At 42.7% G+C, this 24267-nt stretch overlaps 1 protein-coding gene across 1 annotated transcript in view; it reads right to left on the bottom strand.

Moving 5' to 3' along the window:
• The window catches only part of UBAP1 (ubiquitin associated protein 1), a 37272-nt gene extending 13593 nt beyond the window's left edge, over window positions 1-23679 (bottom strand). Inside the window, exons 1-2 of the mRNA XM_058171957.1 lie at window positions 23499-23679; window positions 510-550 (exon numbers count right to left, since the gene is read on the bottom strand). Coding sequence (XP_058027940.1) covers window positions 510-543 — 34 coding nt within the window. The 5' untranslated portion in view covers window positions 544-550; window positions 23499-23679. The remainder of the gene's footprint in view (window positions 1-509; window positions 551-23498) is intronic.
• Window positions 23680-24267: the final 588 nt, after the last annotated feature.

The following is a 24267-nucleotide window of genomic DNA, read 5'->3' as shown; positions in this document are numbered from 1 at the left end:
AGTAAGTCCTTGACTTACAACCATTTGCTTAGTGACGATTTAGGCTTACAAAGGCACGGGAAAAAGTCACATGATCATTTTTCATGCTTATGACCATTGTAGCATCCCTGCCGTTGTGTGGTCAAAATCTGCAAGCTTGGCAACTGACTTGTATTTATGTCGTGTCCCTGGGTCATGTGATCAATCACCTTTTGCAACTTTCTGACAAGCAAAGTCAATGGGGGAGCCAGATTCACTTAACAAGCATCTTAATATCTTAACAACTGCAATGATTCATTTAACAAGTTTGGCAAGAAAGGTGATAAATGGGCCAAACCTCGCTTAACAACTCTCTTGTTTAGCAACAGAAATTTTGGGCTCAGTTATGGTCAAAAGGCGAAGACTATTTCTAAAGCCTATTAAGTTTCCATGAGTAATTAAATCCTATGGACAGAATCCTTCATTTTAATAACCAGGGAGAAACTACATCCAGATGGGTAACACAGATCCAGCCCTGGCCGTTCACTTACCGTGAAAATCAGACCCCGACTTCTTAGAAGCCATTGAGAATCTGAAAGACATTTTTAAAAAGCAGAGTTAGCAACCTTCAGAAGACTTATAGCACATGACGTACGAAGACATCCACTCTAGACACCGGTTCAGCTTAATGCATGCACCAGGAACGGCCCAAAGCCCTGCTTTATAAGAAGGCTGTGTGGTTCTGGATTTAACTTTGGACTCCCAGGTACGTATTTCAACTTTAAGTCAGATTAAGGGAGCGGCGCTGTGTCCAAACGGTTGGTTGGAGTGGCCTAGATATCCTGCAAATGAGATTGTGATTCAAAATTGAGAGTTGCGAGAGCTTGGCTGCTGGTGACTATGGAGACATGTCCACTGGGGTTTCCAAATACCTGAGTTCCACAGCCTAGTCCAGGGATGGTGAATCTATGACACTGGCTGTGTCAAAGGTGACACAGCCCAAGGTTTTGGGGCTCATCAACATGCCACAACTATTCTCGAAAGCAGGCCTTGTTCACGTGTGGTTTTTGGAGGCTGGTTGAGAACAGGGCCTGCGTGTGTCTTTTTGAGAGGCAACAGTGGTACCAGGGATGAAGAGGAGGCCTGGCTCCCCACTTCTGGCCCAGCCTTGGGGCTGCTAGCAAGTGAAGCTGTTCAGAACGCCTAGATTCAGAACAGCAATAGCACTTAAGACTTATCTACCACTTCCTAGTGCTTTACAGCCCTTTCTAAGGGGTTTACAGAGCCAGTCTCTTGCCCCCAACAATCATTTTACCAACCTCGGAAGGACGGAAGGCTGAGTCAACCTGGTGCCTGGTGGGATTTGAACTGCCAAATTGCAGAAGTAGCCTGCAGTACTGCGCTCTAACCACTGCGCTACCGAGGTTCAATGGGAGTGGGACAACTTGCCGCAGCCAACTTATCGCTTTCAATTCACCATGGCTTGTTCACCATGGTCAGCTCGCCATGGGACAATTCAACAATGTTATTGAATTATTTAAAATAATTCAGAAAAATATTTTGATTTTTGTCATCGGCATTTCAGGTTGTCCTTCCTTTTGCAACCTTTCTTTTAATGATTCTATTTTGTCATTTCTTCGAAGTTAGTGTAACTCTTGTCCTGCACAACTTCCATCCTTCCATCCTTTATAAGGTAGGTAAAATGAGGACCCAGATTGTTGGGGGGGCAATAAGTTGACTTTGTATATAAATATACAAATAGGATGAGACTATTGCCTTATATAATGTAAGCTGCCCTGAGTCTTCGGAGAAGGGCGGGATATAAATGTAAATTAAAAAAAAAAAACTTGTCCTGTGGTGAGTTGGCTGTGGTATGCTGTCCTAGATTTTCTAGATTCGTTTGGGGGGGGGGGGAGAAAGGTGAGAGAAGGGAAATGAGGGAGGGAGAGGAGAGATGGGGGGGTAGAGAGGGAATGAGAGACAGGAGTGAGAGATAGGCGAGGACAGGACAGAGGCGGGGAGGGGAGGGACCAGCAGAGTCAAATTAGGCATTTTCCAAATTTTGGACACACTGAGCCCAAAAGGCTCGCCATCACTATCCTAGTCTAACTTAAATCCCATCCAGGTATCTGTTGTTGTTGTTGTTAGTTGCGAAGCCATGTCCATGGACAATGTTTCTCCAGGCCTTCCTGTCCTCTACTATCCTCTGGAGTCCATTGAAGCTCCCGCCCACTGCTTCAGTGACTCCATCCAGCCACCTCGTTCTCTGCCGTCCCCTTCTTCTTTTGCCCTCCATCATTCCCAGCATTAGGCTCTTCTCCAGGGAGTTTTAGTGGGTTATAATCTATTCTAATCTATAATCTAGTGGGTTATAAGATATTAATCTCTAATAGCTGATTACCACTGCATTCTTTTGAAAGCTCTCTTCAAACCTTACTTAGGCAACTTGTACATCAAGCCATGTCTTCAACATATTTATTCTGCTCAACTGCAAATTGTTTTAAAAAGGTTGGAAGGCTTAAGGGTAGACACGAAAATAAAATAGAAACACCACTACAATGGCAAACCAGGGTGGATTTTATTGACGTGACTGGTCGGGGTGTGTGTGTGTGTCAGTTCAATTCCTTAACTCATGGCTTATTCATTGGTCAGCAGGATTCCATCATCCTTTCTAATAAAAGTATATTTTTCTTGTTTGATATTACATGAATTATTTAGGTATTTAAACACAGAAGTTATTGTACTGTATGCAACACAATTATTTAACCAGGGGTTTTTTTGTATTTGTTTTCATTAAAACTTGAAATATGACTTAACATCAAGTTAGAGATGCCCTAGAATCTTTAGGAGCTGATTCAGCTCCTTTCAAGAACGGTCCTGAAGGCTATTTTTACCCTTAAAGGGGAGGGAATGATCAGCGGATTTTAAATTGCATTAATGACCTTGCTTGCCTTGACTTTGATTATTACACTGTTAGACCAAAATCGGTTATCGGGGCTGACAGTTTACATTTCATCTCCATATCAGCAAGTACAAGCAAATAAAACCAGCAGTTTTTTTCATAATTATAATGTCAGGGTTCCAAGTAACATCCCCAACGAAAGACGACCCCGAGGCTAGAAGTTCCTCAAAGTTCCATTTTATTAGAGATGTCATATTGGCACATCTGGGGAAACCCAAATCTGAAAGCTTCCAGGTTTTCCCCACCCAAAGGAAAATCCAAGACCCTGCCCAGCACCCACGTGTCCATCACATGGCCCAATCAATGCACCATCCCAACTGGAGATGCCTCACAGTCCCACCCCTGCAGGTGCAAGACCAGATGTCCTTGACTCTCAGAGAAAGGAATGTTATTATGACTACATATCTCCCCTGCTTTATACAATCCCTCTTCTCAGTTTCCCACAGCAGTAAATGTGGCAAGCCGGAAGATCCAATGTAAAGATGGCTTCCAGGCCTGACATATCTCTGATCCCTGGTCATGCTTTTTAACAGGCACTTAACACACATTTTCAACTCTGATTCCAATTGTAAACCTAGATTCAAATTAACCAACTTTGCAATTCTTTATCTACTTTTCAACTTTGGCATGAAAGATCCACCAATCTGGGGAGTTTCAACATATTTAATCTAGAGGGATTTTTCCTCTGAATTAGATGGCTGCCTAGCAGAGTTTTTGAATCTAAACTATTTCCAATTTAGTCAACTTTTAAAAAATGTGTTTAATTTACAGGGAGTCCTTGGCTTACAACAGTTTGCTTAGGGACCGTTCCAAGTTAGAATGGCACCGAAAAAAGTGGCTTATGAGCGTTTTTCAGACTTATGACCGTTGCAGCATCTCCTTGATAACGTGATTTACATTCGGATGCTTGACAAGTGACTCACATGTATGACAGCTGCAGTGTCTCGGGGTCATATGATCTCCTTTTGTGACCTTCTGACAAGCAAAGTCAATGGGGAAGCGCCAGATTCACTTAACAACTGTGTTATTAATTTAACAGCTGCATTGATTCACTTAAAAGATGTGGCAAGAAAAGTTGTAAAATGGGTCAAAACTTACCTAACAAATTTCTCGCTTAGCAACGAAATGTTTGGCTTAATTGCAGTCATAAGTTGAAGATAGATGTATTTAGCAAGTTAGCCAATGGCATAGGGCATCAATGGCTAACTTTTGCCATTGCGTGCCAAAAGCGGGAGGAGTGCGGAGTGGTGTCACGCGCTCGCGTGCCCACACTGATAATTCAATGTGCTCCGCCCCCCGCGCATGTGCGCATAACCCCCCTGCGCTCCTCCCCTATGGCCGGCGCACCCATGCACGCTGGAGCTGACCTAGGGCAATGCTCGTGTGCCCCTAGATATGACTAGAAGACCTTCAAGGTCCCTTCTAGCTCCATTCTGATTGAAACATGGACACAGTCATAATTTGCCTTAAAACTGGGCTCTATTTGCAAAATCCAACATTTTACCACCTTTCTTGCCACAGCTGTTAAGGGAATCACTGCTGTTGTTAAGTTAGCCATGCGGTCGTTAAGTGAATCTGGCTTCCCCATTGACTTTGGGTGTCAGAAGCTCACAGAAAATGATCACGTGACCCAGCGACACTGCAACCGTCATAAGTTCACGCCAGTTGCCAAGCAACTGAATTTTGATCACACAACATTGGGATTGCTGGAATGGTTGCAGGCTTGACAAATGGTCATATTGAACTGTCACTAAACAAAAGGCTGTAAATCAAGGACTATCTGTACTGCAAAATTCGTAAGCTAAATAGCCAACAGGAAATAGCTAATTTTATACGCCTGATCTTAAAATCAAATTTAAGACGAGTGACTAGTCTTAAGATAAGTGTTAAAGCGTTGTTTTCTAATTTTTGGTGAGATGGTCGGAAACCACAACTGAGGCAAAATAGATCAGGAAAAACAAGATGTTCTGTTAGCGCCATAGTCAACTTAATTCCAAAACAGATGATTTTTTGCCAAGGCCTGTAGCAACTGGGGCAGCTTGTTATTACAATTTTAAGTCGGCACATAAAACACAGAGAGAAGCTGTATTGGCTGGCCACTTGTTGGCATTATTCCTCCATACGCAAGACAATCTTCTCTCTATAAATAGGCCGTACTGATAGCTGAAAGCTACACCGAGCAGGATGATGGATCACAACTGAATTTGTGTAGTAGAGGCTCTTTTACTTCTTGTTCGCAAATTCAGCCGATTAACAGTCTGGAGAAATATGGGGTTTTTTTGGTTTTTGAACCATGTCATGTCGTATTTGCAAAGTGATGTTTTCTCGCTATCCAAAGAATGAGACGCATCATGTTTTGTAAAAGTTGTTACTCTCATAGATGGTGTCGTGTCCCACTCCTCCGCTGACAGCTGGGTCCGGGAAATCCGAATCAGGCTTGCCTCTGCAGCTCTGCCCAAAGTCCTAGCAAAGTCCTCAGAGCAGGCAGGAGACCAGTAAGTGACTTCAGCAAGATAAGTTTGACTTTTGCCTGACTCAGAGACTGCCAGAAAGTAGCTCCTTTATATAGGCCATGGGGTGTGGCTCCATGACTCAGCACTCATTAAGGCCTGCCCCTCCCTTCCCTCTGTTGCCTCCGCCTATCCAATCTTCTGATGCGAGGGTCACTCCAATCAGCTGTTGTTGGGAGTAAACCCTCCTCAGGCTCACCTGCTGTGGAGGAGGGGGAGGGGTCTAGCTGCTCCGTTTGCCTGGGCATGGAGTCAGGGCTGGGGCCGGGAGGTGCTCCTTCTTCTGCAGTTTGTCTGGGCATGGAGTCAGGGCTGGGGCAGGGAGATGCTCCTTCTTCTGCAGTTTGTGGGGGCATGGAGCCAGGACTTGGGCCGGAAGGCATACATTCCTCAGTGTTGGGGAGCAGGTAAGAAGGCCCCGGCTGCTCTGAGGGCGGGCAAGACACAACAGATGGTGATTTCTAGTCCTGTCCTAGGCCCGAAAACTGGCCTGCGTGACTTTGAGCCAATCACCAGGAGACTGGGAGTTCTAGTCCCACCTTAGACACAAAAGCTGGCTGGGTGACTCTGGGCCAATCCCCAGGAAGCAATGAGTTTTAGTCCTGCACTAAGCACAAAAGCTGGGTGACTTTGGACCAATCATCAGGAGATGCTGAGTTCTAGTCTGTGAAGTGTGACAAATGCTCATAAGCCAACTAAGTTTCAGCACTGTTTTAACTCTGACTGGTCACTAAACGAACGGTTGTAAGTCCAGGGCTACCTATAATGACGGTCTCTTCCTTTCAGCCTCACTGGAGCTGGGTACAAGGCAGCATTCGGTTTCCACAAAGCTCTAGGGATTCAGGAAAGGTGAAGCACAACTAGAAGGACAAAAAGCTACGGTTTCCTTCAACAGCCCTTTAATTGTTGTATTTTCATGGGATCCCCCCATCGATTTCTCCAATGAAAGGGAGTAAATTTGGGGTCTTGTGAGCTTTGCTATTGGTAAAGAGTCCCGGCAGCCAAAATGTAAGTGACCCAGACGGTAGATTGGTGCCTGTCGTGCCCAATTTACAAATAAGCGACTGGTGGTTTTTGGAGAAACAGGGCTAAATTTAAAAGGTTCTATTCAGCCTCGGCTCAAAGGCCTTTTTGTTTCCAGCCCTCTGCAGATTTGGGAGATGTAGTGACTCTCCTTGCAAGGAGGGTTCTTTGTTCTTGGCATACGCCCCCAAACCCAAGAATTATGAGAAGATGCAGCTATTCAAGCTATTTCCTTGACATTCCTTGGCAATCCAGATATTTTATTAAAAAAATCCTTTGGGGAAGATTAAAAGAGCTCGGTAGATCTGGGTTGGCAAAACAATCTGCAATACATTACACTAAAACAAACCATATTAAGTGAGGACCCCGTTTGTTCAATGTGTGAAGACAATCAACGGGATCCCACAAATCTACACAGTTGTAGTGTGCTGTGGAAATTCAGCCAATGGCTGTATTCACACCACAAGCCAGAGGTTCTTTGGCACAAACCACAGAATGACATTTACTGATTCTCTGCCTCCCCAAAATTTCCAGTTATTTGGAATCTTAAAGACAGCTCAATTAATTTTGAGCTATCAAGCTGTCTCTTAGGACAGGAGTCCCCAACCCCGGGTCCATTGATTGGCACTGGTCCAAAGCATGCCAGAAACCGGACAAACAAGCGAAGCCCCATCCATGGGATGCATGGATTCTTCTTGGATGAGAAGCGAAACCTCTTCAAAGAAAAAACAGAGAAGTCCAGTTGCTTCATGAAAAAGCACCTCTGGGATGACCACGACCTGGATGACGGAGACTCTCCACAGACAATTCCTTAAATCTTTCTCCAGAGGGTTTAGGTTTTCAAGTTCTCCCATCCCCTTTCCTGGCCCTTCTTTCAATTTGTTGTGATTTCTCCGAACTCTCCTTAAAGGGTGAAGGCTGAAAATTGGACACAGCCCTCAAGGAGGCACTTTGGTACCAGTTCTACAGCCCAGGCAATTTATCCATGCTCCTCCTTTATAGCCCTTCCTTTATAACCTCTTTCTCTTTCCTGTATGTGTCCTTCCCTCCACCCTCCTCAAATCTTCACCTAGCTTAGTTTCTTTGACTGTTCCCCACCCTCCTTTGGAAGCTTGCTTTTAATATTGCTTGACAAAGTGTAAGCCGCCCTGAGTCTTCGGAGAAGGGCGGGATATAAATGCAAATAAATAAATATATATATATAACCTCTCTGGAGAAGGAAGGTGTTCCCTACCATGAGAACCTATTTCACCTTTGGACTGAACTTTTTAAAAACTACTACCGGTACCTCTATGAAGACTCAATCATCCAGGATAAAAGTATCGAAGAATAGGTTTGTTATATTGTGGCAACTGGACCAAAGTTTATTAAAACTGAGACAACTCTCTGCCACCCCAAAATTTTCAGTTATTTGGATGAGCAACAAAAACGTCAGTTTTAATGAACTTTGGTCCAGTTGCCATGATTTAATTTTCTTTAGATATCTACAGGTTTAAGTAAAATTAAAGTGGTACACAGTTAGGGTTAGATAAATGCTAAACACTCAACTCAATCAAATATTTCTATGGACTGTCTGGGAAATTCTTCTTTACAGAATAACAGAGTTGGAAGGGGCCTTGGAGGTCTTCTAGTCCAACCCCCTGCTCAAGCAGGAGACCCTATGCCCATGATGGCGAACCTGTGGCACCTGTGCCCAAAGTGGCACATGAAGCCATGTCGCCCGGCACGCACAGCCTTGCCTGTTTGTCTTCTGGGTTTCTGGCGTGCATGTGCGCACAACGATCAACTGTCCTTCATGTGTGCGGCGGTGTCAAAAACTGGTGTGTGCATGCGCGCTGGCCAGCTGATTGTCAGGTGCGCATGCACGCCAGAACCCGGAAGTTCAGCTTTTCCGGAGCACGGCCCCGATGAGCGCCATGCAGACGACATTTCCGCGCAATGAGTGCTGAAAAGGTTCGCCCTCACTGTCCTAAACCATTCTGAACAAATGGCTGTTCAGTTGCCGGATCTCTTCTTAAAGACCTCCAGTGTTGGAGCACCCAAAACTTCTAAAGCAGTGGTTCTCAACCTTTATAGTGCTGCGACCCCTTTAATACAATTCCCCACGATGTGGCGACCCCCAGCCGTAAAATTATTTTCGTTTTGAATTTATCGCGCCTGAAGCCGTCTTGGCTAGCGATCTGAACTGCTTGCGATTGCCTTGAGGACGGAGGCATTAAAGCGGAGACTCCTCCCCTATTAAGTTTATGGCGCCTGAAGCCAGATTAGGCTAGCGATTGGGAGTGATTGCAGCTGGCTTGAGAGGGAGACATCAGAGCAAAGATTTCTCTCTTTTTTAATTCATCGCGCCTGAAGCCAAATTCGGCTAGCGATTTGAAGAGCCTGCAGCTGGCTTGTGAAGTCAACTATTGGAGCGAGATTCTTCGACTCGCAAGTATACTTCCCATATTTCCGATGGTCTTAGGCGACCCCTGGCAAATCGACATTCGACCCCCAATGGGGTCCCGACCCACAGGTTGAGAACCGCTGTTCTAAAGGGAGGCTGTTCCATTGCTTTAATTGTTCTGTTAGGAAAATTATTACAAGGCATTTACCTAAAGAGAAGTTCAGAAAATATTTCACCACCTCGAATAATGAAGAATTGGAAGAAACAGCCACGATATGAGTAACAGAGGCATGTGTTTGGAAAGGCTTACGGCAGTGAGTCAGCAGGCCTGTCGCCTCACATGAGGCTGCCAGATTTCACGAGACTTGAAAACTGACCGGCATAAGCACCAGACCTGCCAAATTAAAGGAAAAAGCAAAAGGTTCCCTGCCCCCTTTCCCTTCTGTTAAGGAATATGGGAAGCACCTTGGGGAATATATGAAATAATTGTTAAGGAGGGAACCTGCAGAAAATATTACACAATTCGGAGAAGGAATGAGGTGTGAGAAAGAAACTCAAAATAACCCTGGCTTTCCTGTTGAGTATGAGATGAGACAGAGATAAACTTGCCTCTTGAAATCCTCCCCAATGTCTATACAACAGAAACAAAAACTAGAGGAAATGACAGGATTTGAGGTAGTAAAAAAGGTTAAATATTTAGGGGTCTATATTAGCTCATCGAACAAGAAACTTTATAAGAATAATTATGACTTGCTATGGCAAAAAGTTCAGAATGATATGAGTGGCTGGAAGAAATTGCAGTTATCCCTATTGGGAAGGATTGCGGCTATTAAAATGAATGTGTTACCTAGATTTTTGTTTCTGTTCCAGATGATACCTATAATTAAAAAGGATAAAAATTTGGAAGATTGGCAGAGTGGGATTAATAAATTTATATGGCAGGGTAAAAAGGCGAGGGTTAAAATGAAAATAATACAGGATTCACGGGAAAGAGGTGGTTTAAGAATGCCTAACTTTAAACTATATTATGAAGCAGTAACCCTTTCAGTAATAAGTGACTGGTTTAACTTAACAGAGGAAAGAATTTTGAATATAGAAGGTTATGACTTGTTATATGGATGGCATGCGTACTTATTTTATGGAAAAAAGTGGATAGGGCTTTTAAGAATCATGTGTTGAGAAGTGCTCTTTATGGTCTGGAATAAATATTCCTATAAATTAGATTACAAGATTCCTATATGGCGAGCCCTAGACATGCAATAGAGAATATAAATATAGAACAGAAACAGGAAATGATTACATATAAAGAACTTTTGTATGCTGAAGGAGGTAGATTGCAATTAAAATCATTACAGGTATTAAATGAAGAAGGGAGGAATTATACTTGGTTTCAATATGGGCAAATAAGTGCTAGATGGAAAGAAGATCAAAAAATTGGTATAATGCAAAGGGAGGAAAATTTAATAAAGCAAATTAGAAATCAGACCCAGGAGCATATAAAGAGATTGTATAATGTGTTGCTTGAAATAGATTCGGAAAAGGATTTGGTAAAGGATTGTATGATAAAATGGGCACAGAATATTCAGGAACCAATAATGTTGGAAACATGGGAGAAAATTTGGGTTAGAAATGTTAAGTTTACACAAGCACAGAATTTAAGGAAAATTTTTATAAGATGTTTTATAGATGGCATTTAGATCCCAAAAAATTATCATGTATGTATCCTAATATCCAAGCGAAATGTTGGAGGTGTGATTGTGATGATGCTACATATTTTCATATTTGGTGGACTTGCAAGAAAATTAAGGTCTTTTGGATAAGAATTTGGTGGATTATTCAAAATGTACTGAAGAAGAAGATAAAGTTCCTGCCACAATTTTTCCTTTTGGGAATTATAATGGATTGTACAGGGATTGAGACTAAATTGATTTTGAACTTAATAACAGCAGCAAGACTGTTGATTGGACAATACTGGAAGAAAGAAGAGATACCTACAATAGAAGAATGGATATTGAAAGTTATTAATTTGGCTGAGATGGCTAAAATCTCAGCGTTTTAAAAGACAATACGCAGGAAAGATATTTAATTGAATGGAAAAATGGATTGATTATCTACAAAACAGATATCAGATTAAGAAATATCAGATTGCCTTTGAATAATTAGAAAGTTATTTTATGTAATGGGGAGGGGGTTGGGAGACGAAAAGCTTTGGATGTGGTTATTTGGATTGGACTTTACCTTGTGATTGACCCGGGAAGCCGGGGGGTGGGGGAGGGAGGGGGGTGTTGTGTTTTTTTTTTGGGAGGAGGGGAAAAAGGGGAAAAAATGTTTTTGTTTTTTTAAAACTCTTTCAATAAAAAAAAAAAAAAAAGAAATCCTCCCCAAGATACATGTTAGTCCTTGACCTACAAACATTTGCTTAGTGACCGTTCAAAGTTACGGCACCACTGACAAAGGGATTTGCGATCGTTTTTCACACTTACGACCACTGCAGCATCCCCGTGGTCACCTGATCAAAATTCAGAAGCTTGACAACTGGTATGTGTTTATGATGGTCGCTGTGTCCCGGGGTCACGTGATCCCCCTTTTGCGACCTTCTGACAAGCCAAGTCAAAGGGGAAAGCTGGATTCACTTAACAACTGTACTCATAACTTAACAACTGCAGTGATTCACTTAACAACGGTGGCAAAAAAAGTCATCAAATGAGGCAAAACCGGGCTGTCTTGCTTAGCAACAATAACTTGGGGCTCAATTGTGGTCTTAAGTTGAGGACTACCTGTTCTACAATTAAGTATCATTTATGTCTGTAGAACTAGAAAGAAGCCTGGAGGTCTTCTACTCCAACTCCCTGCCCAAAGCAGAAATCCTTATACCATCCCGGGTAAAGGGTTGTACAATCTTTTCTTGAAAACCTCAATAAAATTCTCTTTATTTCCAGGTTGGATCTCCCTCTCATTCTTTTCTTCTTTTCAGGTGCTTTGGAGAAGAGTCAAAGACCCACCTTATCAGGTGTCTTGCGGGGGGGGGGCACCCAGTGTTACTGGCCAATAGCAAATTCAGACCCTTCTGCTCAGATGGGACCTGGTCTATTACAATCCATATATCCCTGCCAAAGAAACAAGGGGAACAGCTTGTAACAAGTTTTTCCTTCCTTTTATGCAAGAACTGTAAGATCTTGGGAGTAGCAAATTCAGGCTGCCGGGAAGAACTTTGACATGAATTTGTTAATAATTTGACCAGTTTTCCTGTGGCTGATGACCAATGGGATCAAGCACATTGTTGCCTCTGCCTAACAACTGGAAGGCAATGGATCTAAAAATACGTAATCAGGTATATAAGACACACTCAAATTTTCACCCTCTTTTAGGGGGGGGGAAAGTGTGTCTGATATTCCGAAAAATACGGTAGTTCAGAATGGAAGCCTTACAGCTGGCAAACTATTATGAACGCAAGTTTTTAATGATGGGGTCCTTGGTGCTCTCTGAGCTTGGTTGTCTTCTTGCAAATGTTTCATTTCTCAAACTAGGTAACATCATCAGTACTAGAAGGGAGTGGGGTTATATTGTATATAAAAAGAGAGCACTGATGATGTTACCTAGTTTGGGAAATGAAATATCTGCAAAAAAAAAAAAGCCAAGCTCAGAGAGAATCAAGGACCCCTCATTTCAATCCCAAGCTACAAATATTTCCTTTAAAAGTTTTTAATATTGTTCAGGATGAATTCTGAAAAGATGTCTCGAGGCCTATTCTTGTTTGTCTTTATTGCATTATTACTGCATTACAGATAAACGTATTTTACATTCTTAGTGTCTTATATTAGTTATATAGCTTTAGGACAGGGGTCGGCAACCTTAAACACTCAAAGAGCCACGTGGACCCGTTTCCTACAAGAAAAAAACACACTGGGAGCCACAAAACCTGGGTGGGTGTGGCCAACTTGATGTCACTCACTCCCACCCAGTCACATGACCACGTAGCCACACCTACCCAGCCACAAAACTATTCTCTATATCTCTCTCCCCCTCTGTCCTTCTCCCTCTCCACCCTCTCTATGTATCACACTGTATGTGTCTCCCTGTGTCTCTCTCACCCACTCTGTGTATCACTCTCTCTCTCTCTCTCTTCTCCCCCCTCCCTTCAGGTGACTGTCCTTCTCCTCACCCTGTCCTCTTCTAACTCCCTGGCTGGCTGTGGCTGAGCCGGGAGCATTCGCACGCACAGGGAGATTCCAGCCTGAAGTGGCAGGAAGCGAAGGCTGCCTTATGTCCAAATGTGGCACGAGGGCAGGTACAGGCCAGCTTTGCTCCTGCACATTCTGGTGACCCTCTTCCCCCTCCTCCCCTCAGGACACCCGGGACAGCTGTGCCTGAGCCAGGAGTGTGCGGACGCGCGGGGAGACCCTCCTCAAGCGAGCACCAAAGTTCAGGAAAGGCACGCATGGGGTGGGCAGCGGCTCGCTTACAGAGGATCTCTCGGTGCTTGCGCATGCTCCCAACTCAGCCAGAGCCGGCCAGGGGGTTACGAGAGGAAGGGGGCGGGAGGAAAGTGCAGGAGCGAAGCTTCACGCCACATTTACGCATAAGGCAACCTTGGCTTCCTGCCGCTTCGGGCTGGAGTCCCGAAAAGAAATAAGAGCAGCGGAGGGAACCAATGATGGGACAGGGAGCCGTGGCAGAGCCAGTTGTGGCTCCGGAGCCGCGGGTTGCCGACCCCTGCTCTAGAGCATAACCAACACAAGGGATGAAAACAATAACACTGCCGCACATTGAAAACATCTTTGAAACAACTAACAGCCTACAAGTAGTCCTTGAGTTACAATCACAATTGAGCCCATAATTTACGTTAAATGGGAAATTCGTTAAGTGGGTTTTTTTGCCCCATTTTACGACTTTTCTTGCCACATGTGTTAAGCGAATCTCTGCAGCTGTTAAGTTAGTAACACGTTTGTTAAGTGACTCTGGCTTTTCTCATTGACTTTGCTTGTCAGAAGGTCGCAAAAGTTGATCACATGACCTGGGCCACTATAACTGTCATAAATACATGCCAGTTGACAAGTGCCTCAATTTTGATCACATGACCATGGGGATGCTGCAACAGTTGTGTGAAAAACGGTCCCAAGTCACTTTTCTCAGTGATGTTGTAACTTCGAATGGTCACTAAATGAATTGTAAATCGCAGACTACCTGTATTGCAATCACACAGCATCACCGTAGCACGCAAATCAACTAAAGCTCTCCAGAACATCTTAAGTAAACCAAAAGACCCAGCAGCCCCTGAAGAAAAAACAAGAGTCATCTACAACATAAGGTGTAAGAATTGTATCAGCCACTATTATTTATACGCTAGCTATAGACTAGCAGAGCACATCCCTAAACAACTACTAGCAATCAGAAGACACAATGAAAAATCCCATGGGCAGATTTAACCATGGCTTCAACAGTAAACTGTAAGCATTCTAAACCAAGTTAAATCAAAAAATGCTTAGGGAATTTCTATGTAGAAGCTTGACATTCAGACCCACAACAGACCACAACAGACCACAACAGGCCCACAACAGACCACAACAGGCCCACAACAGACACATAGAAACAAATCACATTTACACCCCATTCAAATGAGACAATAAAAAAGCTAAGTAGCAAACAAAGAGACCAGACGCTCTCTCTCCAGCAATCAACACCTAGATAAGCAGGGATTAACACCAGACAAACAAGCAGGAAACAATAACCTAATCAAAGAGCTACCAAGGAGAAAACCCCATCACCCACCAGGAATGGCAGGGAAAGCTAGGGTGTATCAGTAGGTAGCAAACCCCTTACAGATGATATTATCCTAGTTGGGTAATGAAATACAGGTAGTTTTTGACTTATGACAGTCTATTTATTGACTGTTCAAAGTTACAATGGCACTTGTTTTTCACAATTACAACTGCTGCAGCATCACTGCACCCTCACATCCAGGACATAAACTGTTTCAACTCCTACCCTCAAAACGACGCTATAGAGCACTGCACACCAGAACAACTAGACACAAGAACAGCTTTTTCCCGAAGGCCATCACTCTGCTAAACAAATAATTCCCTCAACACTGTCAAACTATTACTAAATCTGCACTACTATTAATCTTTTCATTGTTCCCATCACCCATCTCCTTCCACTTATGACTGTATGACTGTAACTTTGTTGCTGGTAATCCTTATGATTTATATTGATATATTGACCATCATTTGTGTTGTAAATGTTGTACCTTGATGAAGGTATCTTTTCTTTTATGTTCACTGAGAGCATATGCACCAAGACAAAGTCCTTGTGTGTCCAATCACACTTGGCCAATAAAGAATTCTATTCTATTCTATTCTATTCTATTCTATTCTATTCTATTCTATTCTATCCTATCCTATCCTATCCTATCACCATGGTCATGTGATCAAAATTCAGACACTTGGCAACTGGCATGTACTTATGGTGGCTGCAGTGTCCTGGGGTCACATGATTCCCCTTTTGCAACTTTCTGACAAGCCAAGTCAATGGGGAAGCCAGAGTCACTTAACTTCCATGTTACTGACTTACCAACTGAGTGATTCACTTAACAACTGTGACAAGAAAGGTTGGAAAATCAGGCAAAAATCACTTAACCACCTCGCTTAGTAACAGAACAGAACTTTCGGGTTCAGTTGTGATCATTAAGTCAAGATCCACCTTTATCTCCAAACAAACAAGCTCAGAGCACATCAATGACTCTATAATTCAACCCTAAGCTTATTAGCACAATGTAATTGCATCTTCAGGTTACATCTTGATAAACGTAAATCTAACTTATAAGTGACAGTGGATAAGAAACTATTAGGCTTACAATTCTATGATGAAAATGTGGGATAAGCAGCAAAATAAAAATTACTATTCTGCCCATGCCTGCTTTCCTTGTAGATCCGACTACAGATAGTCTTCATTTAGTGACTGCCTCATTTAGCAACTGTTTGCAGTTATGATGGCTGATGAAAAAGGAACTGTGACCCACTCCAGGCCTTTCCCATGGCAGATTGGTAAAACAAAGGAGGGCTGAAGCAAGATCATAAACCATGGTTGCTGTTTCACTTAACCATCGAGTTGCAGCTCCCCACTGTGATTGCCAAACAAGGACTACACCTGTATTTCATTTTAATAGAATAGAATAGAATAGAATTTTATTGGCCAGGTGTGATTGGACACACAAGGAATTTGTCTTGGTGCATATGCTCTCAGTGTACATAAAAGAAAAGATACGTTCATCAAGGTATAACATTTACAACACAATTGATGATAATATATCAATATAAATCATAAGGATTGCCAGCAACAAGTTATAGTCATACAGTCATAAGTGGAAAGAGATTGGTGATGGGAACTATGAAACGATTAATTAAATTAATTAAATTAAATTAATTACTGCAGATTCAGTAAATAGTCTGACAGTGTTGAGGGAATTATTTGTTTAGCAGAGTGATGGCCTTGGAAAAACTGTTCTTGTGTCTAGTTGTTCTGGTGTGCAGTGCTCTATAGCGTCGTTTTGAGGGTAGGAGTTGAAACAGTTTATGTCCAGGATGCGAGGATCTGCAAATATTTTCACGGCCCTCTTCTTGATTCGTGCAGTATACAGGTCCTCAATGGAAGGCAAGTTGGTAGCAATTATTTTTCTGCAGTTCTAATTATCCTCTGAAGTCTGTGTTTTTCTTGTTGGGTTGCAGAACCGAACCAGACAGTTATAGAGGTGCAAATGACAGACTCAATAATTCCTCTGTAGAATTGGATCAGCAGCTCCTTGGGCAGTTTGAGCTTACTGAGTTGGCGCAGAAAGAACATTCTTTGTTGTCCTTTTTAATGATGTTTTTGATGTTAGCTGTCCATTTGAGATCTTGCGATATGATAGAACCCAGAAATTTGAAGGTTTCTACTGTTGATACTGTGTTGTCAAGTATTGTGAGAGGTGGAAGTATGGAAGGGGTTTTCCTAAAGTCTACCACCATTTCTACGGTTTTGAGTGTGTTCAGTTCCAGATTGTTTTGGTTGCACCACAAGGCTAGTCGTTCGACCTCTCGTCTATATGCAGATTCGTCATTGTCTCGAATGAGACCAATCACTGTTGTGTCATCTGCGAACTTCAGTAGCTTAACAAATGGATCATTGGAGATGCAGTCATTGGTATACAGAGAGAAGAGAAGTGGGGAGAGCACACAGCCTTGGGGGGGCCCTGTGCTAATTGTACAGGTATTTGATGTGATCTTGCTTAGCTTCACCTGCTGCTTCCTGTTTGTTAGGAAGCTTGTGATCCACTTACAAGTCTGTTCCGGTACCTGTAGCTGGTTTAGCTTAGTTAGAAGAATGTCTGGAATGATGGTATTGAATGCTGAACTAAAGTCTACAAAAAGGACCCTTGCATAGGTCTTTGGAGACCCAAGATGTTGTAGGATGTAGTGCAGAGCCATATTAACAGCATCATCTGTTGATCTATTTGCTCGGTATGCAAATTGCAAGGGGTCTAAAAGCGGATTCGTGATGGTTTTCAGGTAGGAAAGCACTAGCCTTTCAAAGGTTTTCATGACTACAGATGTTAGAGCAACTGGTCTGTAGTCATTCAGTTCCTTGATGGTGGGCTTCTTTGGCACTGGGATGATGGTAGAGCGTTTGAAGCAAGAAGGAACATAGCACATCTCTAGTGATTTATTGAAAATATGGGTGAAGATGGGGGCCAATTGGTCAGCACAGACTTTTAAGCAAGAAGGAGTTATCTTGTCTGGGCCTGGCGCTTTTCCTGGCTTTTGTCTGTGAAATAGGTCCTGCACTTCCTTTTCTGTGATCACTAGGGGTTGTGAACCCAATGAAATGGGGTCAGTTGTAGGAGGCTTGGCTGTTGTTGGTGTGTCTGAGATGGGGGTTGTGGAGATAGGTGGCTGTAGTTTCCTTTCAAACCTGCAGTAAAACTCATTCAGGTCATCTGCCAGTTGTTGATTACCTTCAGCCTGGGAAGGAGGTTTGCCATAGCCGGTGATATTTTTAAGAGTTTTCCACTCTTAGATAAGAGTTTAAGACTTATCTCATCATAACTAGAGTGGAATAAGGAGACCTAATGAAAAACCTCCTTCATCTCATAAACTAAAGAATCTGGCTTTAAAAGATAGAAAAATAAAAACTAAAATCTATGGAGAAAACTTACCAATTTTCACAAAAAACCACTGTGTAACTCCTACCTTCTGGAGATGGACAATATCTCCATATGAGGAGCTGAACCCTACTCTGTTATCAATCATACAGACAGAAAACAGAGAGTTCAAAATAGGAAATGACACTCAGTGGAAAGCAAAGTTAAAAGACATGCAGTACAATTAGAGACCTCAACGTTTGATCACAATTGAGCCCAGAATTTATGATGTGAGAAATTTGTTACGTGAATTTTGTCCCATTTTACGACTTTTCTTGCCACATTTGTTAAGTGAATCACTGAAGTTGTTAAATTAGTAACACTGACTTTGCTTGTCAGACGTTTGCAAAACATGATCACATGATCCTGGGAAACTGTAAATACGAACCAGTTACCAAGCACCCAAATTTAAATCACGTGACCGTGGGGATGCTGCAAGGGTCCTAAGTGTGAAAAATGGTCATAAGGTACTTTTTTCAGTGCCGTTGTAACTTTGAACAGTCACTAAACAAACTGTTGTAAGTTGAGGACTACCTGTATTCCTTGCATTGAGATACGACCAGCTCTATTATTACTGCACTGTCTTGATAAAAAGTAACCACAGGAAAATTAGACTAGACAGTCTGTAATAAAATCAATTTTCTAATCAATGCAAGAATTTTCCAGCTGATTAAGAGGTAACTTTATCCCATCATACCCCATGCTGTGATTAAGGCACTGAACAGAAAAGATACTGTACTATAAGAAAATAATACTTTATGAACATATTGGGGTGCATTATTAGTTACAAGAAAAGCACGCTCAAGGAATTTAGCTTCTCTGATACACATCACATGTATTTACACTCACAGATTGTAACTCAAAGGGATAATTGGATTCTACTGGGCCAGCTAAACATTTGCTAATGAGAAATAATTGAATAATTTGGCGTTTCAATTCTGTACTATTTTGCCATGTACTTTCATATTGAAAGAGCAAATAACTGAAACCAGTATTCATGTTTAGCCAAATTTCTTGGTGGGTGTAAGAATCTCTTATTTACACAGCATTAAACAGCCACTCCTGAAACACTTATTATTTTTTAAAAGCATATAAGCAATTCTACCTATATAGTGGACAATGTTGGGAACTGTGGCAATTATATAAGAGAAAAAAAAGCTGAATTGGGGTGCTTCAGATCACACCAAAGGTTAAAAAAAGTGCTGTAATCAAACTGCAAATGAGAAAGGTGAATTAGCCAATCTGATATTAACTTTATGCAACTGAATTAGTATAACATACAGTATTATGATAAATGTGAAAGCATAAAAAACTGTGAACTTTATCCACATTAAAAGGTAATGATAAATCTCAAATTTGGGCTAACCGGTAAGAACATAAACTGAACAATCCCCACAAACATGACAAACTGTTACATCTCTTTCATGCAAAGCTAAAAGCCAAGAATAAAAAAAAAATACAGAAAGGAAACCTCTGCCCTTTTGTGAACATTCTTTATAAAATTATCCTTTTTATAACTGGAACATCTAACACCAGGGGAGAACCTTGCCAGCATTGACTCAGTCCATAATCACAGCAACTGTTTATTTTATTATTCTATTATTTTACTTTCGCTTGTTTAAACTTCCTTTTCTATTTCTTCATATTTTTTTTATGGTTGCGAGCTGCCTAGAGCAGCCCCATGGAGAGATAGGTGGCGAATAAATGTAATAATTATTATTTTCTAAAAAGCACACAGCATGGGAAGCACCCCATTTTGAATGCAAGTCTACTTCTTTTTCAGCTCGAGGCAGGACTCATAAATCATTTTGGAAGAATCTGAAGCTTAGATAAAATGTTTCCAAAAGGATCAAAACCTCCTTTTTCACGTTTAAAGTAAGAGGTTCAAATTCAAAACAGATCAATTTGAAAATATTTTGACACTGTTAATTAGCAATCTTGACTTTCTGGAAAGTTTGTCAGATCTGGCGTCAGATCTGCTTTCAGGAATATTCATTTTTTGAGAATGACTATTAGGTGTTAGGCTTCAATAGGTGACTGTTTTATTTTATCAATTAATACTACCCTAGCAAATTTGTACTGAGAACAAATTTATTTGGAAAACCCCATGATATTTGCAGCTCAGATTACATAGCTCAGTGAGAATTTATCACAAACTTCCAAAACCTGTTGTTCATGTGTATAACTGTTACACAATCTACCTACCACAGATAAATTGCAACTTTTCCCCTCTTTACCGGTAAAAGCCTTCCTTGACAGTTCCTGAAATCTGTCACAAGTCAGCAAGACTTTCATTTAAACAACACAATTCACCTTTATGCATTCAGAATTTATTATGCCAGTTTTGATGAAGGCCAACACTTTCTATAATCTTCCAATATTTTACAGAATATCGTGTTTTAATTGTTCTAGTATCTGCACTATATAAATTGTTTATTTTGCAAGAATCTTTGAAAATAAATGCTTTGGTTCTCTTTGTTTGCCCAGCTGTCTTCTGCAAATCCAAACTGAAAGTTTTCCATCTTTGAACCCATTTTACATCACAGGGATCATTAGGCTTAAATGCTTCCATAGTTTTAGGCACTGTAGTAATCTGTCATCCCCCCCCCCCCCCCGCAACCAAATGTAACATTTTAAATTTCCTTTGTCAATACATCATGTAAACAAAAAAAGGGATAAACATATATTTTACATGTAATTTTGTGTGAAAACTTAACGTTTAAGTCTAGGAAGAGTAGAACACCAAATTAATCAATGATATTCATAAAAAGTTTTAGCTGAGTAATTAGTCAATGATCAGCAGTGACTGACTGAATCCAGTTCCTTACTGGTGCCCATTCCAAAAAATTAAGAAAAAAGAAGCGTACAATATATCAATAGGCAACTTCCCTTATAACCCACACTATACAAATGATACAAGAGCTTTCCATCTCTCTATTGGTTATAGATTAGAATCTCAGTGTGTGAGACAGATGCATGCCCTCATACCAGTTGTGATTATTGCAAGGAGAAAAGACCGGTTTTGTCTAGCAAAATAACAGGAGGTCTGTATTTATTTGAGAATGGTGAAGAGTAATCTTTCCAATTCAGAAAGAGCTTTGCCTCTAGTTAAAACCGACTTCTGATCTTTAAGTATGTTTCAGACTGTGTTTAAGGACCCTTGTATGATTAAGAGATCTCATTCAAAAAAGAAGAACAAGTCACCTCACCCTGAAAATCAAGTTTTATCTCCTTTGATTTATAGACAAACATGTAGAAATATTTCTTAGGGATTTTCTTACATATAAAATATAGAATGGTATCACAATCTGCCAAGTGTGCATGAATTTATAGTGACACAAACACAAGGTTTAGCTATTATTGCAGAAAGATTATGTATTTCAAGGCCTCACCAAAAATGTGAGTTTAATTTTTGAAAACATCCAAGGCCCAGTAGTTCCTACCCTTACAAAACTGTGTCTGTTCTTGAGGGGGGGAGGGGAGAAGGGTGAACATCTGTCAGAGAGATATTGCCTTAACTTGTGCCAGGCAAATGAATCACAGAATGTAAAGACCAGTATAAAACTTGGGAGACCCTAGTCCAAACTATCTCTAAAGTGAGACTGATATGGTCTAGTCATTAAAATTGCAGACTATAACACGGATTGTGGGGCCCTTGGTGTTCTCAGCTTGTTTTCTTGCAGATGTTTCATTGCCCAAGAGCATATGCACCAAGACAAATTCCTTGTGTGTCCAATCACACTCGGCCAATAAAATTCTATTCTATTCTATTCAACTAGCTAACACTTTCAGTGATGTGACCTAGTTTGATCATGAAATGTCTACAAGGAAACAACCAAGACTAACCATTAAGTCTCTTCTTCTTTTTCTTGTTAATTTTTTTGGTTGCTTTTTTAAAAAAATATTTTGGCGCTTTGTATTTTAACCACCTTTGAATAAGCTAAAATTTCCCAACTGCAAACTAACCAAACTCAGAGAGTGCCAAAACCCCCGTAATTCAACCCCAAGCTACGAATCTTTTCAATTCTTTTATATAAATCTTTTCTACTAGTAGCCGAGTAGAAAAGAAGAAAACAATACCTTGATCAAGGAAATATCAACCCTAACCCCCCACCAAAATGACAGAGTAAGCTCTGATATATAAACAGAGATCAAGCCCCACCCACTCCCTTCTAACACTGATGATGTGACCCAGTTGGGTAATGAAACATCTGCCAAGCAAACCACCAACCTCAAGAGACCACCGCCCATTCAACCCCGATATACAAACACTCTCTTTTTATTGATAACACTCATTGCTGAGCCTAAGGGTACTATCAGTTTCCCCCATTTCTAGTTCCTGCAGATCGTTATGGCCACCCACCAAAAGCAGAACGACAAGAGTTGGGAGGGGACTCCTGAGGTCTTCTAGTCCCGGGGTCTCCAACCTTGGGAACTTTAAGCCTGGAGGACTTCAACTCCCAGAATTCCCCAGCCAGCAAAGCTTTTATGACCTTTTTTTTTGCAGTGGTTATTCAGAGAACACTGGTCATTAAAGAAATCTGTTGTTCGCTAGGGCATGGTTTTGCTGGAAACTAGAAATAATCCTAGTTGGGTCATAAAACACCTGCAATCAATCAACCAAGCGCTGAGAGCATCTAGGACTCCACAGTTCTCCTCCTCCCCCTCCCCTCCTCCTTCCCCCCCCTCCTCTGAGTGATGATGTTCCCTAGCTGGGTAATAAATCATCCACTAGACCAGGGGTCTCCAACCTTGGGAACTTTAAGCCTGGAGGACTTCAACTCCCAGAAGTCCTCCAGGCTTAAAGTTCCCAAGGTTGGAGACCCCTGGTCTAATCCAAGCCTCCCCCCCTCACCCCGCTCAAGCAGGAAGACCAGTCCCTTAGAAGGGGGTCTCTCCTTAAGACCACCTATTTGGGGTGGTGAATAGAGACAAGGCGGGTCCTGCCAGTCAGGCCAGGCAAACCCTTTTTTAGCAGCAACCACACAAACCAGGAAGTATCCTTGGCCGCTCCTCTAATCCACCCTAACAAGGTTCGGCTTCGGAAACGCCCCTCGGTCGGTGGCCCAAGCCTCTTCCCCCGCCCACCCCCCGAAGCAGGAGGCCGGGCAGCCCCCCCACACACACCAAATCGACCCCTTCCCCAAATACGGGCGGCTGGCAAAGGGGAGCCACCTTCTCAGCGGGCCGGACGGGCCGAGAGGGCGGCAAGAGGCCCATTCAAAGGCCGGAGGAGTCCAATCTCAACGCGGAGGCCTGATCCAGGGGCCCGGGGGAACATCCAGGCCGGCTCCTCGGCAACGCCGGGCCGAAGGAAAAGCCGCATTCTCACGACCCCCGGGCCGAGTGTCTCTCTCACACACACCCCGGGCGTACTGCGCCTGCGCAGACTCCGCGCCCCCTCCCCTCCCTGAGGAGAAAACGGCCTTTTTACCTCAGCGGCGCCCGGGAAAGAAGGGGAGGCCGGCGCTGAGGCCTACTCACCCGGACGGCTCCGCCTCGGACCTTGCGTCCGCTCTTCCTCCTCCTTCTCCTCTTCTTGAACCCCCGGCGCGGCGGCTCCGAGTTATAATTCGCGGCCGACGACGGCGAAGGCCCACCGGCTCCCTCCTCCAGACGCTCCTCGGTAATGGGGCGACGCCATCTTGTCTCTCCGTCCCAGCCCCGCCTCTTCCGCCTCCGCCTCCAACGGCGCCGCCCTGCGTCACCGCCTCGGTCACGCGACGCGGAAGGAGTCGGCCAATAAGAGCTGGCGGAGTGAGGGAAGGGGGCGTCTTCTTCAGCAGGAGTGGTGTGGCGGAAGGGGGAAACGCCCCTCGCTCGCAGGGGAGGATGGGAAATGTGGTCCAAACCTTTTGACTGGGAGCTGAGGGAAGCTCCTTTAGGGTTTTCCTATTTTCCCCCCCCCTGGTTGGGAAAAAACTGGTTGGGTTTTGGGATTTAAAAAAATGATACATCATATTAATACAACATCATTAATATTAATACATATTAATACAACATCAGTGGCTAAGACACTGAGCTTGTCCATCGCAAATGTCGGCCGTTCAGCATTTCGAATCCCTGTGTGAGCAGTGGGTTGGACTAGATGACCTCCAGGATCCCTTCCAACTCTCTTACTGTTACCTATCACCGAAAAAGTGACTTGGGACGGTTTTTTCACACTTACTGGCCGTTGCAGCATCCCCAAATTTTGATCACGTGATCTTGGGGATGCTGCAAGGGTCGTAAGCATGAAAAATGGTCATCGGTC

Source organism: Ahaetulla prasina, chromosome 2, assembly GCF_028640845.1.
Source record: "Ahaetulla prasina isolate Xishuangbanna chromosome 2, ASM2864084v1, whole genome shotgun sequence".
NCBI lineage: Eukaryota > Metazoa > Chordata > Lepidosauria > Squamata > Colubridae > Ahaetulla > Ahaetulla prasina.
The sequence above is the reverse complement of the archived record's forward strand: the minus strand, read 5'-3'. Positions and strand labels throughout refer to the sequence as shown.